Consider the following 18,340-nt stretch of genomic DNA (forward strand, 5'->3'; position numbering starts at 1 on the left):
GACAAGAGCAGCAGTCAGAGAAATACCATACTATAGATGTGGGTTAATTATGATTGAGAATTTAGGAGGTCGATCTAGTATGGGATGGGACTGCATGTTCCGAAATCTATTAGTTCTACATTTTAAGTATGGAAGTCTTGCCCAATTTTAGCCTCCAAGAGTCCAAGAGCCGTTCTGGAGACCCCCATTTTAAGACTAAGTTGGAGTTCCAGAGCCCCCTATTTTCGACTTTGATGTGGCACGTACAGGGCACGTATCTCATAGCGTTATCATGTTAATTTATTTCGAGAATCGCCCACCCGGGCCGGCCGCGCCGGGGGACCGCGGCGCCGCGGGCACTAAAGTTACCGGTACTTTGTTCCGTGTGATGTCTATTACCGATGTCGTTATGTCGGGGAAGAAGTTTATGGGAAATGATGGCGATTGGGTATGCAACAACGGAAAGTAAGTGATATAGTCGTAAAGAATAGACTGGCTGATAATCAGGATAATTATTTGGATTATTGTTGGTGAAGTGAGAACGGTTATTAATGCTTGGTGATATGTTGCGTTTTGGTAGAGTGATATTTGTATTGCATTGCCCCACTAATTGATATCTATGTGAGTGGGCGCGGCGTTTGGAAAGAATGAAGGGAAGCGCTACGTTTGACTAGTCGGTAGAGGCGCTGGTTTGAAAATTGGGATTGTCCCAGAATAGAAAGCAAGGATATCCTCATAAACCAAGACAAATTGTGTCTTGATAAATTGAGATTGTCCTTGACCTTCTTTAAGTTTATGGCATACATGCATGGGCATGATCATGATGATGATGCCTTGATGGGTGCATAATGCATTACTGCCGCCGTGTAGGCCTACAGGAAAATTGAAGGCACGAGCATGCGAAATTCCGCAACGAACTCCGGCAAAAATAATAAGATATATATGGAGTGAGCCTGCGATTTCCGAAATTTTTTGTTGAATGAGCTTAAGAGGGCACGTCTCATGTACCTTTCTTCCAAGTTTCAAAAGAGAGGTACAGAAAATCCAGCTCCGTTAACTTTCTACGGATGTCTTTTTAGCTGCACATTCTTGAGTTCATTTTAGACCCCTTATTTGAGACACTGTACATACATTGCACCTGCAGCTGCACAACAGTACGACAATACGCCAGACGGTGGCCTGTACTTATAGAGAAGAAGAAGGGAAAGACTAGGTACAATTCGATGCAAAGCGTTTCTTGAAGTTGGCAAAGTGTCCAATCTTTTTAAGACTTTGGTGGAACGTTAATTGACAAACAAATGGTAGCACTTGCGGGGCTTTGTTCAAGGTATACCAAGTTGTTGTGTGTCCGGACGATCAATTTTAGAAAGTTATTTGGAAAAAATTACAAGCCAAGTTTCATCAGTTTTAATACAAAATGTTAGGAAATATTATGAAGAACAAAATGGACGATGATTACAACTATTGAATTCGTACATTTAGAGTTACAATCCAAAGACAAAATAGAAAGCTTCAAAAATTCAATGTGTCCGGACACCCGACCCCCCTTCCTAAATAGAATTTTCTATATTTTTTGTTTAGTTTGACGGTCACTTTTGAATATTTTCCAAAATTATCTTCAGCAAAAATAATATAAAAAGTATGTTTTTTAGGAATTGCACATACAATGAATCAAGAATCTAGTTTTAAAAGTAATGACAAGCTGAATTAAGGTTGTGAATTGTATTAGCACCACCAACGACCTTTTATTTCCGTGGAAGAGACATGTGAAGCCATTTTCCATGCCGTGGTAAGCGACTTTGCAAATTTTGCTCTTATATCCTTTTTATATTAAAAGATATGTTAAAAATTGAAAATGGAATGCCTTTCACTGTGAAAAGCCCTGGTGAGTAGTGGAATGAGTTTCGGCTGACATCATTCGTGTTATGAAGCGATGTTAACGGACAGCTCTAAAATCCATTACGTAAACATGGTGGTGCGAGGTTAGTATAGTATACTGACCTCGCAATACGTGTGAGTGTGTTTCTTGGGGCATTTATTTTTCACTTGGTCTACCTCTACCTTAATGATGTTCATGCAGGTTCCATCATTACCGCTACACTACGCTCCACCTACCCGAACATCAAGGTCCAAAACTCGTTCTGATACTCTGAGTGGCAAAGTTGGGAAAAAATGCATATTTATTGTAAATATACTACACCAAAACTACATGTAGCTTGAAGAGATTAAGAAGCTTAATTTCTTACTTTTCATCCTAATTTCACTCCATATCCATCCTCCGGTTAACCTCACAATTGGTGATTTACAGCCAGCATCGAGTTCCAGACCTCACATGTATAAATAATTTTCTGCCAGTTTCAAACCATGGCATGTGCGAGGGTCCGAGCTCAGAGTAATATCTGTAATATCAGAGATATATCTGTAAAGCGCTTAGACACGTCGTTCCGATGTATTATGCGCTATATGAAGAAGCGGATTATTATAGAGTGTCAGGATTTGCTCATATTATTTATCATATATTTTGGAGAAAAAGAAAAGCATGTTTATAAGGCAACAATAGTCAAAACTGACTAGTTTGCCTATTCAAAATAACAACAACAACATCCGCTGAGACTGTCTGATCCCCTCCGTCAATAGATCAAAGTTTAGTCATAGAACTTGTAGTTGATGGTGCTTTGCACGGTGCTGAAAGAAAATAGTGTTCTACTGCACCCTCTTTGATTGCTCTTTAATTCCCCCTTTTTTTACAGAGAAAAAGCGTGTGACTAAAGCAATCGGCTTACCAGTTTCTTATGATGAATATGACTTAAGATCCAAAAATTGAATTCCAAAGAGTTGATGTCCGTTTCCAACGATTGATTGTCGTCATATTTTCTTTTGCAGCTTTAGCATATGAATGCGCCAGCCTGTCTTATACAACTCCCAAGAATGTTCTGTAATCTGATTGGTCCCAATCGGATCACATGATATTCAGCAAATTGCACTATGGCATCCAAAATGCACTATCCTGCACTCTGACGTCATACCAAAAGTACTATCCTGCACTCTGACGGAAGAGTGCAGGATAGTGCGAGGTCTGGAATTATCTAGAATTATATAGAGTTTAGATCAAATGTATCATTCTCGGCAACTCAGTATCATGGGGGGAAGAGGGGGTTATATAAAACAAACAATGCACGCATTCCTGTGCATAGAGTACCTAAATAATGAACTCTGTGCTCGACTCGCCAAATGGATATACCGCACTCGGTCCTGCGGATCTTGGCTCTTCTCGCACATCGTTCTAAAGTGAATAAACCGGAAGTCTCAACATTTTTTTTTTGGGGGGGAGGTAGGGGGACTGGGGTTAGTTGAACATGGGGTAAGTTGAAACATTGTAACTTTCTTTAAAGCCTGTAAAATAAATTTATGCAATACTGCCCTCAATTTATTGCTATTAATGATACAACAGTGTTGAATTATTATTGCAATAGGGCAGTATTGCATAAATTTATTATAAAGGCGTTAAAGAAAATTACAATGTTTCAACTTACCCCATGTTCCAACTAACCCCGGTCTCCCCTACATGTGGAACTCTTTTTGCAAACTTATTTGAATAAAGAAGACAGTAGCTCAATTTTGATACATTCAAAGAAATTTAATCACTGATAATAATAATAGAGAGAGATGGAGAGTGAGTCCACTGATATGAATTTGAGATTAAGCACCCTCTTTGGTGACATCCAGTGCATGGTACATGTATGACAATGTCCTTTACAGAAGCCATTGTACAGAATGGTAATTTTGGAATAAAATGGAGAGGTCTGTGACATGCCAATCCTGCTTGATTGTTGTTTAGATACCAATTTTGTTATAGACTTGATGGATATTAGAAACTATATTTATTGTATTGTGTTTAATTCTTATTTCTAACATTCAATTATCAGAATACTGGATTTTGACTAGCACCACCCTGGCGGATATTTTAGAATGAAACGATTCCGACATGACTTGGGTCAAACCTTAGTTAAAGTATTTATTGACCATTATCCACTTGAAGTTTGAAAATGGAGATTTTGCTCTTTTTGTATATCGTAATATAATGAATTTTGGTTTTATATTTTGTAGGTGTAGCAATGTGAACTTTGCAAGGAGAACTCACTGCAACAGATGTGGGGCAGGTAAGTTTTTTTTTATTAACCTATTGACTAATTGATTGCATTTTTATGGACTTAATGTATGAACCACACTGTCCAGTTGGTATTGTGTTAAAAACCTTCAAAAAGTAATCTTCCAGACAAAAACATTAGAAAAGTTAATTACCCTCATGTTCATAAACTGTTATGAATACAATTTAGAGAGAGTTCAGATTTTATGTAAGCATTGGTCAATGTCTATTTACTATGTTAACATTTTATGGTCATCAATCAAGATGAATTTTTACATTATTATTACCTTAAAAATCGTAAACTTCTCCCCTTTCGATTTCATGATGAAAGTAACACCCTTTTGTAATGAAGATTCTTATTTTGTTTTTGTTTTTCTTGTCAGATTCTGCTTTGCAACAAAACTTTTTTCAAAAGAACCCCCTTTGTTTTGCTTGTTAACAAATTTTTGCCAAACTCATTGAAATTGAAGTATCCAAAGGGGTAATAAATTTATTCCTTCGAATTTCTCCAACTCATCTTCACTGGCCTCATATATTTTTTCGCTTTTTTGAAAAGTTGCCTTGCCCTTAAATTTCTTTGCAATTTGAATGACAAGTCCAAGCTAACAAAAAGTTCATTTGAATAAAAGACAAAAATCAAGCAAAAATATCACTGAAAATTTCGTCAAAATCATATGTAAAATAAAGTTATGTAACATTGTAAAGCTTTGCTTTAACTTTCCCAAAACATTTGTGTACACTCATCACTATTTCTTTTGCTTTTCATGGAATATGACTTATGATATTAAATTCAAATTTTCTCATCGTCATGTGAAACAGTTTTATTCTTCCCTGAACATGTAGAATTACCTTTGTTTAACATTTTGGGGTCCAATATATATAATGGTCTTTATTGTCAAATCTGTAAAAAAAAATTGTATCATTCAAACAGTAAAAACAAGAACTAGTGAGGGAAATCATTGACTCTCTCAATGTCATATCAATGAGTTGTGGATATAACTGTTTTGTGAAAAATAAGCCAAAAATTAAAAATGCCACAACTTTCTTATTTTACATCCAATTTTTATGAAATTTTTGGCATTATGCTTCTTTAATGTTTCTCTACGGTATTTACTAAACTTAACCTTTTCTGGGTTGCCCCCCCCCCACCATTATGAAATCTTGTAGCCATCATGCATCATTACATATACTTTATTTGATATTGTCTATTTTCAGAGAAGAGTCGAATGAAGATAAAAGATGGAGGCCTGATCATTGGAAAACAGATGGCCGAGAAGAGTCATGGTTTATTCAGTGCTGATGATTGGCAGTGTAAGATGTAAGTAATACTGTCAGACCATCCACTGTATTTCTATAAAGGTTGACTTTCCAGATTATTTTTAATATTTTCCCTCAATTGAGCAGGATATAAAGAACTAGGCCTAAAGCCATTTTTTAACACTGGAATCTAGTAATGTTTTTCTCATTCCGAACTATTGATGTAATTAGTGTTTGTAGTGCACTTTCTGCTGATCAACATATCTGAGAATAAGTTTGACATCCTTTTTATTTTAGCTTCAAATCAATTCTAGAAGCGGGACTAGCATGTTGTATATTCTTTATTTTCTTATCCAAACTCATCAATGTCTCCCATTAACAATGGGTCGCCAGTTCATATGATATGTAGCATTTCTTCTGAGGCACTGATTTCAATTGTGCACTCAATGCATTTTATAATTTATACTATAATCCATGGGATGCCATTTTATTGCTGCAAATGTCAGCTGATGTATCTGTAGCCTTGGTTTTTGTCTCACCTGCATAGAAGAGTGAGACTATTATAATAGGCACCGCTTTTCCGATGGCCCATGTTGGAGGTAATTGTTACATGGCTGTCATAACTTTCAAAGTCTATGGATATAGTTTATGAATTGCGGACATAGGGGTAATTAAATATCACTGACAAATCTTAGGTGACATGATCAAGGTCAAATGTCATTTAGGGTCAATGAATGTATTGTATCATTATATGAATGGTGTTTGTTGGGAATAGTTATTTTAAAGTAGTTTTTAAAGTCAGCACTGCTGCTATATTGAATCACGTAATGCAGGTGAGACTGCCAGAGGCGCTCGACTTGTTATTTTTTGTCCATGTGCCTTCCTTGGGCCACAGCACAATATATAACTGGTCTACACCACAGTTTGGAATCGAATAACAACATAAAGAAGAAAAATTATGCTATTTGAGGTTAATGATAATCCTAGGAATATCAGGGGGGGGGGTTGTCACTAAGCAAAGAAAAATCAATTTGGGAATTGAATTAAGATCATCAGTAGACAATTGAAACTGAGAATTCAACTAAGTCAGAGAATTCAAGTATTAAATGATAATAGCATTCAGCATTATTAGTATAAGTATGATGACTCAGAACTTAAGATAGTAAGATGTTCAATGTTTAAATGTTTACATTGCTAAAATATTATAGCAGTCTATTCCACATCAGTCACAGACCAATCAGTAGTATTGGGAGGCCTGTAGATTAGCCTTTTAATCCAGTTCTGCATTCACATAATTTTAAAGGGGAATCCAACCCAAATAAAAACTTGTTTTTATAAGGAAAAGAAAAATCAGACAAGTTGATAGGTGAAAGTTCGAACAATATTGGACAAACAACAAGAAAGTTATGAATTTTTAAAAGTTGTAAATATTGGTAATCACTATACCCATGGTGACTTCAAATTGGCCGCATATGGGATGTCATAGTGATGTAAGGCAAGGACTACTCTTCCATGTACTCCAATACATATTATGGCTAAAATGTCATTTTTCCCAAAAGTTTTATTTCAAATTATATTTTTCTTTCATGAGGACATACTACAATATACTACCTGGGTTATATTTAGATTACTGCCCCAGGGGAATGGGTACTTAGGAGAAAACCACAAATCACTGATAATAAAGTACATGGCCTATGGGAAAGTTGTCCTTGCCCCTTGTCATAATTTACTTACACAGTTGCCAATTTGAAATCTACATAGTATTAGTGATCTCAATTTTAAAGCAGCTATAACTTTCTCATTGCTTGTCCGATTTCTTTCAAACTTTCACCATTCTGTTTAATTTATTTTTCTCTTTCCCAACATAACATTTTATGGCCAAGGCTGGATTCCCCTTTAACCAAAAGAAAAAGTTTGTACGTAGGTGAAGGCTTCATATTAAATTCATCCCGAATGGACACTTTCTAAAATGTCATCCATCGTTGATCATCTTATTGACACCTTGACGGATATACAGGGAATAATTTTACTCCTAAATTTAAATTTTGATTTAGCATTTCTAGTTCTAAGAGAAAAAATTTCAACTATGTTCTGTACAGTCCTGTAAAATAAATTGCTACAAAATATTTTGTTTGTGTCAAGCTGTCTTCAAAAAATTTAAAGCAAATTATGATGTTATACCAGGAAATTTTTCCCCGATGTATGTACACATACAATTGATGTATTCCCCAGAGGCTCAGATTAACGCTTATATTGTTTTCGCCCTCCCACCTCCACCCCTGGTCCCCTCCCCTTTTTATACTGATAAACAGGTGTGGTAATGTCAACTGGGCCAGGAGGAATGAATGCAATGTTTGTCACTCACCTAAATTTGGAAAAATTGAAGAGAGAACAGGTAAATATGGAATTCTTACATTATTTATTTGTTTGTATTTTTTTAGGTTGAGGTTAGCTTTCATTAAGTTATAATTTGAAATGCGCAGTGACAGCAGCCTAATGATAGAATAAAATCATAGAGAGATACATGAACGCCCACCCACAATTTAATTTTTATATATGAGTTTTCATGTGTTTTAGATGGGCTAACACATCGGTAAACTGGTTCAGATAAGGAAAAGATAGATTTAATGGATAGATATTAATTAAATCTTAATGTAGTTATCAAAAACATTTCTCAAAAGAACAAAGATAAATAAGGTTTCCTTAATTTAATCTTTTCTTCATTTTTAGTTAAATTTATTTTAAATTTGAAAATTACATGTGTTTTTTTTTATTATTAATAGTACAGTTCACCTGGGCACTTTGTCAACGCATATTAAAACTGCCCAATAAATATAGGTAGTAGAAGAAGTTGTTGTAGTAAAAAAAACTTTAATCCCTTGTCTTGGTCTTATAATGTTAATCCTTGTATCTTCTATAGGGTATGGAGGTGGATTCAATGAGAGAGGTACAGTGGAATACAGAGATGACAGGGGGTCTGATTCAGATGAAGAATATGATGAGGTTTGTCAGTTTGGTCTTTAATATTTAGAGTTCTCATGAAGGAATACACAAGACAGGGGGTATTGCTTATCAACTTTGCTCAACTAAAAGAATGAATCGATTTGCTATTACTAGCAATATAGCAAATCACTTTGTTATTTTACTGTTGCATAAAGTACACTTTCAAATGATTGATCAATTTTAACAGAATAGATCAATCATTTGTGATTAAAATTTGCAATTACATGTAATTACACATAAGCTTGAAAAAAATCCACATCCTTTTGTTGTTACTTGGCAATATCTGACAGAGATAAGCAATTTTAGATTGAAATTGATTCTTTCTGTGAGGTAGCAATACAGTAATCTTCCACAGTTATATCAACATAATGTGCACCATAATTTAACCTGTCATGGAACTCAATCATATAATAGTTGCAGGGTGATTTAGATATTTGTTCAGAATAAAGATGGAGGATGAGGTTTCATTTGATCTTTATACATTCATTTTCTACTTGAGCAACCTATTGATGGAGCAAAAGTCCTTGAATCGGTCCAAAATGATTACATTTTTAAAACTTTTATTCAACAGTTTGGTAGAAGAAAGAGGAAATATCGCAAATCTGATGACCTACCAAAAAGTATACTCAAAGAGGTAGAAGAAGAGAAGGAGGACGACGATGATGAGGAGGAGGACGACGACGAAGGCAACCTTGATGCATATAAATTGGATTCAGATGTAAGCATTGATATGCTATGTTGGCATCTTTAAATGGATTTTTTTTTTTCGGGGGGGGGGGGGGGTTGGGAAGGGGGCTAAAGCCAGTAGGAAATCAAATTGTGCTAGGATCTGAACTCCACTTAATGCTTTGTTTCTCACATCCAATCTCATTCTCTTCTTCCCACATTCTAACCATTTCTCTCTCCCCCACTCTCCATCCTCCCTTTTCCTCTTTCTCTTTTCCTCGTTCTTACACTCAGTCACTTGCACCTGTCCCTTGATTGTTAACATGTTTGCGTTGAGTTTTAAACAAATAGTTCTGTATCTAAGAAATCAAAACTGGATTCTAATTAATAAAGTTGAGTTCATTACTAAAATGCTTGATATATAGAAAAAATTGCATTTTCTTGCATTGTGGTTTAGTAGTTCTGACTCTTGTCTCTGTTGTAAGCAAATTGCTCTGGGTTCAAATCTCAGTGTAAATTAAGTCCACTAAAAACTTGTTTTGGGGGTGTTTGGAAATCATTTGGTCATGCATGTTTGCACCAATACATTTGACTGGCCCCAGGCTTAAATTCAAGTATCTGTAGTGTTAATTCATGTCAATAGACATTTATCATTTTATAATGTGTCTTCTATGGTTTATATTCAATTAGTATACATTGCATACAGTAGTTGGTCTAATTGCCATGTTTGTCTACACTGCACCTATTATACCCTATGACCCATATTCTGAAGTCGGGTTTAATTTAGATCACAGTCTAACTCTGTGCTATAATTATGGGGAGCCAAAAATTCAGAAATTCTGTATATATTGTATATTTCTTGTGTTTACTATTTTTATTTCCTATTGCTTTCATAATGAAGAAAAATTTTTCAGTTATCATTCCCAGACAGTTCTGAATGATTTAAGTGTCAAATGAGTTAATAAATTTGTTTGTACTGTAAAGGATTTATGCCCCAATTGGCTATCCATAGTTGACCACAACTTTAGTATAATGTTAAATTTGAGTCTGCTTGCAGACGAGGATGGGACCAAACAGTAAGTAGATAAAATGGATATAGTCAGACCCAAGTGGCAATTTAATTTACCTTCGTTGTTATTTTTCATTGACATAGGATGATGATGATGGTGGCGATCTCTCAGCGTATGCGTTAGTGGACAGTGATACGGAACAGAAGCCATCCAGGCCAGCAGCGTCGTCGTCATCCGATGCGAAGTCCGTTTCCTCTCAGCACTCATCCTACCGGTCAAGGAGTTCCGGTTCTAGCCGGTCCCGGTCAAGGTAACCGGGTGGTCATGTGATCAGTCACCTGACGCACATGACCGGTGTTAACTCATGTCACCTGATAAATGTAGTGTTCAAGTTCAAGAAGTGTGCCATTTGCAGCTGATCTAAACGGGTCCTTTATTACAAGGAAATTCCTGTAACTTTGATAGGAAGTTTTAAATGACAAACTCTGAAGCAGAAGAATATAAAATAGATGATTTGCCATTGAATACTTTTATTCTTGACTCTTATTGGATGACAGACAAATACTTGAGTCTAGTTGATATAATCCAATTTCATTAATTTCCTCTTCACTCTTTTGTCGGTGAATGATGTCAAATCATTCCAACAGTCATTGTTTTGGATTTTCCTTCGGGATTAAATCTTTTAGAATTTACCCCTCTACGAGGTGTCTGCACAAAAATACAAAGAATTTCATTTCCATCTTTCATTGTGTATTATTACACCTTCCCCGCTCCTCACATTTCTTTTCGTTTAATTACGTTCCAGATCTCGATCCAAGGATCGCAGATCCGGTACATACTCTAGATCCAGATCCAGGTCCAGAAGCCGAGATCGCAGACGGTCTAGAGATCAGAAGTCACGTTCCCGCTCCAGGAGTCGAGATCGCAGAAGATCAAGAGATCGGAGGTCACGTTCGCGTTCAAGGAGTCGAGACCGGAGACGATCTGGGTCAAAGTCATCTGGTTCATCATCAAAACATCGGAGGTACTCAAGGTCATATTCAAGGTCAAGATCAAGGTCACCATTGAGGAAGGATTACAAGGACAGAGGTTCACGCTACTACTGAGACCACTACTAGGTTAAAGGTTTGACTGGTTGCGCTGTACATAATGTATCACATTTAATACTTAACATTCAACTTGAATGATATCATAATATATAGCTATAATAATAAGAATAATAATTATTATACTTGCTTATAAAGCGCTTAGCACTACTTTATCAGAAGTCTCTGAGCGCTATACAGTAATGTAGCATAACTTTCTTGGCTTTAGCAGAGCAGCTGTTATGTGCACTGCATTTCTAGGAATAAATTCTTACCAGGTACCCTTTCACCCCACCTTGGTTGCGTGCAGCACAATGTGGGTAAATTTCTTGCTGAAGGAAAACGTGCCATGGCTGGAAATTGAACCCTGTCCTTTAGATTGAAAGACAAGAGTCATAACCACTAGACCACAACACCCTCAGCGCTTTTACAGGCCTATGACTTTCCAGACATTTGCGGTAATTTCACTTAATATTAATAAGGTTGCATGATAATTGCTGGTACATTTTACCTTTTCACTCTGAGCTATCAAATTGATATTCAGAGTATTATTATTTTTTTTAATCTTGCTGTTTTAAAGCAGGAGGATTCCTAGTACTTACGTACTAGGAATGAAAAGGAAGATTTCCCAGAAATTGAGAAAAGGGGAATCTATTTCTTATTGCAAAGGGCAGATAAATCCACAGTGCGGTTACTGAAACAAAATATTTTTGGTTATACCAAGAATTTGGGATAGATATTAGTTGCACCAATAGTTTATCTATAGATGATTTTCAAAAACTTGATTTTTTTCTTTGAATGTGATATAGATATTGACGAGATGAATATGTGAGAGATTATCCTTTAGTAGAGAAGATTTAGAAATATTTGCCTGTATTCTGAAGTCAGGTTGAACTTAGATAATGGTCGAACTCTGTGCTGAAATTATGGAAAGCCAAATCCAAATTTTATTTACATTATCAGCTTCTCATGTTTACTGTGCTCTGTCCTAATTCTTTAATGGTGAGGACAGTTATCTTATTTATCCTTTCCAGACAGATAAGAATAATTTGAGAGTTAAAGGAGCTGATTCATTGAATGTCTATTGTTAGAGAATTGTGTCACAATTGGCTATCCATAGTTAAACCACAACTTTTAGACCAGAGATTAAATTCAACCGTACTTCAGAATACGGGCCACTTTCGCCAGCCATGTTTTGAAGTATAATCATTATTATTAATGAAGCCCTCGAGATATAAAATTTTCTACTAGTATCTAGATATTTAGAATAAAAAAATGTATTGAAAATAACGCATGTACGATAATCTTAGAGCAGCAAGATTTCTTTTCTTAGGTGTCGTTATTGAGGACTATTCTTTCAGAATAAGTTGCACATTATTTGTTGTACACATGCAGAACAATTTCAGGAATGAGGACACTTATTTTTATCTAATTGCACAAATTTCTAATGGAGAGCTACACACATGTGTAATGATGATTATATTTTTTTCCTTCTTTGTTTTTGCAGATTATATTCACCCAGAGCTGTCAAAGATATTTCATTAAAACATCAAGTTTGGTTTGTGAAGGTAACGTGTGTAATAAAAATTATGTAGGTAAGTCATTATAAGGGTATCACAGATAGGAAGGTATGTGGTCTATCGTTTGCATATTGGTAATTATAGTAGATTTCAGATTTGTGTACATTCATGCTTTCGTCTTTCTTTTTTCTTTCTGTTCTTGCCAGCTATTCTGCTATCTTTCATCTTTTCTCTCTTACCTTCTTTCACTCTTCCTTTCTCTATCTCTCTGTTTCCCTCCATTCTTCTTTCTCTGACATACCGTCTTTACTCTCTTTTTTCCCCTTTCTTTACCTTCTTTCTCTTTTTCCCTCCCTTCCTCTGTCCCTCCCTTCCTCACACTGTCTATCCTTTTCTCTCTCCTCTTTTTTCTTCCATTCCTCCTTGTCTCTGTTTCCCTCCATTCTCTCTCCGACCTGGGTCCCGTAACACAAAGGTTAGCGATTAATTGTACATTTAATTTTTGCGATTAATGGGTCATTGTAGTCAATGCAATCAATCATTAGTAAGTGTTCTATGATTGCTAAGTTTTTGTGTTATGGGCCCCTGTTCTACCTATGCTTCTTCCTCACACTGTTTGTCACACTATCTTTCTCTCTTTCCATCCCTTCCTATCTGTCTCTCTTTTTCTTTCATGTCCTCTCTCTCTCTCTATCCTCCCTTTCCTTCTCCTATCTCTATCAGTATCTTCTCCTTTTTTCAATCTTAAATCTGTTATTTTCGCCCTCTTTTCCAAAGTGATTTGTCCATTTCTTTTCTGTTTCTTTCTCCATTTATTTCCTCTCAAAGTAAGTTTGGCAATGCATTTGTTGTTAAGTGGCATCAATGTTTTCATTGAGGCATTACTTGTTGAAAAGTTGAAATAATATGCTGCTTCCTCCCAAATTTTTCAATATTCTGTATAATAATGTTTTAAATGAAAATGTCAAATCTAGTACAAAATCTGATGTTGTCGCTTTCAACCTTCATTCATATTTTACTGGTATATATGCGTTACATTAGAGTTTGCAAAAACAGCACTTTTATTTTAAGCACAGCTGTCATAAATTTGAAAGTTCATGTAGCTGAAAATAAGTTGGACAATCTCCTTGACATTCGACACCCAAATTACCTTCATTAACTTTGCACTTAATTGTAATTTGGTGATTGTACATGTTTTGCTTATTCATAATTAAATAGTCTACTAGTATAGACTGGGCTGATCTCTAAATTATGGAAACGGTTCTATATTCAATTCTTAATGGCTTAACATGAATTTTGTTGAATTTTTTCTTTAAGGATTTTCATAGTTGATGTATCATTTGGAAAGTTCTTTAAAAAACATGCACTCAAATTGTGTACCCATTTAGTAATCTATGGGACAAAAATGCAATAATTTAAGATATTTTTTTAAATAAGCGCTATCTACATGTATGCTAATGCACTTCATTTCTTTGTTGCCTAATGAATAATAGAATAAATTTATATCTGAACAGTGACTACCAATTTACAACATATTCCTACCAGATATATTTACATTTAAGTAATATCAGTTTTACTGTGTAGCTTTATATTCTAGTGAATATTAAGAATTTGAGTAAGAATTAAAATTTAACAGAGCAGTCTGTACTTTATATTAGATTGACATTTACAACTGCCAAAGCAATAAAGGCAATTAGTTTTTTTTCTTCCAATGTTTCAAATAGAACATCACCGATATAAATATAATTCATCTCTAGTCAAACAATGAATTGTTCCTTTGAACTATTAGGGTTTTAAAGCTTGCAGTGTTATCTGAATTTTGAAATGCTGCCTTTTCTGCACAGAGAACTTAAATCAAGATGTAAATATTTTTTCAGTACGAACGAAAATGTAAAAATTAAGTGTACCATGAAATTGTGCCTCGCTTTTCTACTACACTTTTCTATAATTTAAGTATTCCATACAACAAAGATAGAACTATTTTGTTGAACCTCTTATCATTGTATATGAGAACACATGAAGAAACTTTTGATTGTTGAATTTTGGGACCCCATATTCATAAAATCTGAAGTTCTGCTATAGCAGCATTTATACATGGTACAACTGCAAATATAGTACTGTAATAATGTAGTCAACTAAACATATGAATTACATTGAATTGGTAGTATTTGTGCTTGCTTTGGCTATCAATTCTAATACATTTGGCTAACTTTTTTGTTCAGCCTGAAGTACATACATGTACTTATTTTATATTTATTACTAGTATGGGTCCATTATTGCAGTTTTGGACAGTTGCAAAAATTAAGATGAGATTAGAGATACCACAATTTGAACAATAGCTCTGGTCCAATAAAAAAAAAATTGGTAAACCGATTTAAGTCACTTTTGGTCATTAAATCAAAGAATAAATGCAAAATCAGCCAAACAAGAAGCATCCATGTTTAATTAATGTGATTGAAATTTTGAAAAAATTACTTTTGAGTATCTTATTGATTTCATTTAAAACATGATCAGTTTGTAGGTTCTTTAGAACTTTTTAAGTAGATTCATGGATGTCACTTGTAGGATATTAAAAGGATAATGTGAATATTAGAAGCTACTGCCTTGTTGAATTTACATTTATGAAGATTTGTATTTATTTATACCAATTTTGTGAAATCTATTTATCCATATCATTTATGTGTTTGTTTTTATGAAAGTGGAATAATTCCCTTGTGCATTGTCAATTTTCAATTTTGTAGCAATTATTACATGGATAATTTTATTTTGAATGAATAGAAATAGTTTTCATGGAAGATCCTACATGCGTTTACACAGAGAATGCATGTGCTCACCTATAACAAAAATCATTACCAGTAGGACTTGCTCTCAAGCTCTTTGCCAAATGATTTTTCCAATCTAGAAATGTTTTAATATGACATTGCACTCATCACTATTTTTTTTTTTAAACAAAATATTTCAAATACAAGCCAGCTAAATGATTATATTAAATGGTCACAGGTTCAATACAAGTTAACAGCTAAATTTTCATTTGTTACCTACTTTTGCTGTAGATTGTTTAAAAGTAATAAAGGCTAAGTTGCTGCTCAATTTTATATCACCCCGCAGTTGTATACTTGTTTTTTTTTCTTTCAAAGCTTCTTATGTGATGTTGAAAATGGAGTGGAAGATTATGACTGGGAGGATAGTATGCATATTCTTTGTAGAACAGTGGACCTTGCTCATTTAATTTCAACAGCATGATTGAGATGAAACAATACAGGATATAGTTTATATATACAGTTGAGGCCAGAAGTTTACATACACCCAGGAAATTCAAAGAAAAGCTGACGTTTGTCAAATGTTCTAGAATTTACTGTATCTTATAAAATATTTATGCTATCATGATAAATTTGATATCAAATTAATGAGTATGTCATGCCCCTTCATCACATTGCTTTGTCACCAGGAGCTGAAAAATATTTAGGTGAAATTTTTTCCCCCCAAATCTTCATATTTTAGATGAATTAAAAATAAAAACTTGACAAAAACATTTCATATTTGTGCTAGTTACTTCTCAAAACAAACATTTCAGATTACACATTTTTGTTCAATGGTGACATATGATAGAAAATGATATATAAATCATAGATTTGACATTTATATATTTTTATGAAACGATGTTTGAAAATATTAAAAACTAACAATAGAATACAATGGCATTAATATTACTTTTTTTTCTTCAAAGAAAATTCCACCTGAAATATACTTTGATCTCAATGGTATTCCAATCATGTGGAAGAGCTTAATATGCTCTTTCATTTGATACCAAATTCTTCATGGTAGTATTTATATTTCTGAAGATATAGTAAATTTAACGATGTTTGGCAAGGGAACGAATTTCACTGAATTCCATGGGTGTATGTAAACTTTCGGCCTCAACTGTACATTTATGGAAGATGATTGTGACGGGGAGTAGAGAGTGGATATTTTGTGGTTTTGAAAATGTGCAATACATTTGAAAGTACTTTGGATCAAGGGCAGCACTACAGACATTCAGTAGGCATCTGAATATATTATTATCATTCAAAGGTCAAGTTCACCCCCCAAAAATGTTTATTTGAATCAAGAGAAAATTCAAACAAGCATAACACTGAAAATTTCACCAAAATCAGATGTAAAACAAGAAAGTTACGACATTTAAAGTTTCGCTTACTTTTCACAAATCAGTTATATGCACATCTCAGTGATATACAAATAAGAAAGTAGATGATTACCTTCACTTACCATTCATGTTCTTTGTTTGAATTAATACAAAATTTCATTTTTTACAGATTTGACAATATGGACCAACTTGACTGAACCATAAAATGTTAAAACAATGGTAAATCCATGTTCACGGAGGAATAAAACTTTGATTCACAGGACAATGAGAAGATTTCATATAAGATACAAAAGAAATAGTGATGTCATCGATTCCCTCATTTGCATATAGACCGGGATGTGCATATAAACATTTTGTGAAATTAAGCAAAACTTTAAAATGTCGTAACTTATTTTACATCCGATTTTGATGATATTTGCAGCATTGTGCTTGTTGCCTTTTTATTTTTTATTCAAATCAACTCTTTGTTTGGGTGGACTTGTCCTTTAAGGAGAATTGAAAATGTTGAGCAGTACCCAAGACATTACATGTGGAAGACTGGACTTTTCAGCAATTTTTTTAAATGCTAATTTTGTATGTGGAAAGGGCACCAAACAGCTTCGGGTAGGTAAGACTTTTTAATTGGAATGCACTTGTGTATAAAACATAGAACATATAGGTGCAAAGGGATAATTCTACCTTTACTCTCCCAGAAATCTTATGACAATAGTTTCTAATAATAATGCCAAAATCATCACCTTTCTCACTTCCCCCATATGTTTTCTACATCAACCGAAAAGACAATATGTGAATGTCTATCTGCCAAAGGCTGTAGGGCGCTCTTTCCCTGGCATGTCGTTGCGCACTCTATTGAGTCTCCAGTCTTCCCCTTGTAGTATTTTTGCAATACCTTTTCATGTTCATGAATTAGCGTGATGAAAATAGATACACTTTTAACTTTGATATAATGGAACATTTCTAGAATGTTTTAAACTTAGAAAAGAGGTAGTCATGGCCAACTGTATGCAGGCTTTAGAAAAATGAAACCAGATTTAGCTTTCAAGGGGGGGGGGGATGGGGAGTAATCGTGCTCAATCGTTCTCTCTTTCTTGACTCACAATCTCCTTTGTTTCTCTCTTGGCTTTCACTATGTAACTTTCTCTCCTATGTATGCTTCTTTTGCCATCTGGGCTTCGTAACGAAGGTTTGCAATCAATAATCGCTAAATACCAATGACCAATCAAGATCATCGTTGCATACACACTGTTTAAAATACTGACCGGGAGCCAATCAGTGCGATTCTTTCATATTTTCAATTCATCGCAAACCTTTGTGTTAAGGAGCCCTGATCACCCTGTCATGTTCACACCATCTGCCTGTCTCATTTCAACCTTTGAAATGGTATTTAATCTATTATGGCAAAAACACAAATATCTGTGATTTGTGTTTATGCTGAAGGAAAAAGCATAGAAATGAAATAAATGATAATTGCATATTTATTATAAATATTTATAACTGCAAGAAGAAAGGTCATCTCAAATTTGTCCATC

At 34.6% G+C, this 18,340-nt stretch overlaps 1 protein-coding gene across 2 annotated transcripts; it reads left to right on the top strand.

The window, feature by feature from the left end:
* The first annotated feature begins 306 nt into the window (after positions 1–306).
* LOC121424043 (zinc finger Ran-binding domain-containing protein 2-like) lies at positions 307–15,762 on the top strand. Of its 2 annotated transcripts, none has more exons than XM_041619621.1 (9): positions 307–444; positions 4,087–4,139; positions 5,342–5,444; positions 7,696–7,778; positions 8,304–8,386; positions 8,958–9,104; positions 10,206–10,372; positions 10,868–11,180; positions 12,655–15,762. In XM_041619621.1, the coding sequence occupies exons 1-8, from the start codon at positions 368–370 to the stop codon at positions 11,166–11,168; spliced, it is 1,014 nt and encodes a 337-aa protein (XP_041475555.1). In that variant the 5' UTR covers positions 307–367; the 3' UTR covers positions 11,169–11,180; positions 12,655–15,762. The 2 variants fall into 2 exon arrangements, with proteins under 2 accessions (XP_041475555.1, XP_041475554.1); XM_041619620.1 differs by having other exon boundaries at positions 308–444; positions 10,868–11,187.
* Positions 15,763–18,340: the final 2,578 nt, after the last annotated feature.

The sequence above is a fragment of the Lytechinus variegatus genome, chromosome 11 (assembly GCF_018143015.1).
Source record: "Lytechinus variegatus isolate NC3 chromosome 11, Lvar_3.0, whole genome shotgun sequence".
NCBI classification, from domain to species: Eukaryota; Metazoa; Echinodermata; class Echinoidea; order Temnopleuroida; family Toxopneustidae; genus Lytechinus; species Lytechinus variegatus.

What these genes read in the sequence shown, in the direction of transcription:
- LOC121424043 (XM_041619621.1), top strand. Translation starts at nt 368, where the DNA reads ATGTCTATTACCGATGTCGTTATGTCGGGGAAGAAGTTTATGGGAAAT. An exon ending in GATGATTGGCAGTGTAAGAT is followed by an intron (nt 5,445 to 7,695) that starts GTAAGTAATACT and finishes ACTGATAAACAG; the next exon opens with GTGTGGTAATGTCAACTGGG. An exon ending in CAGATGAAGAATATGATGAG is followed by an intron (nt 8,387 to 8,957) that starts GTTTGTCAGTTT and finishes TTTATTCAACAG; the next exon opens with TTTGGTAGAAGAAAGAGGAA.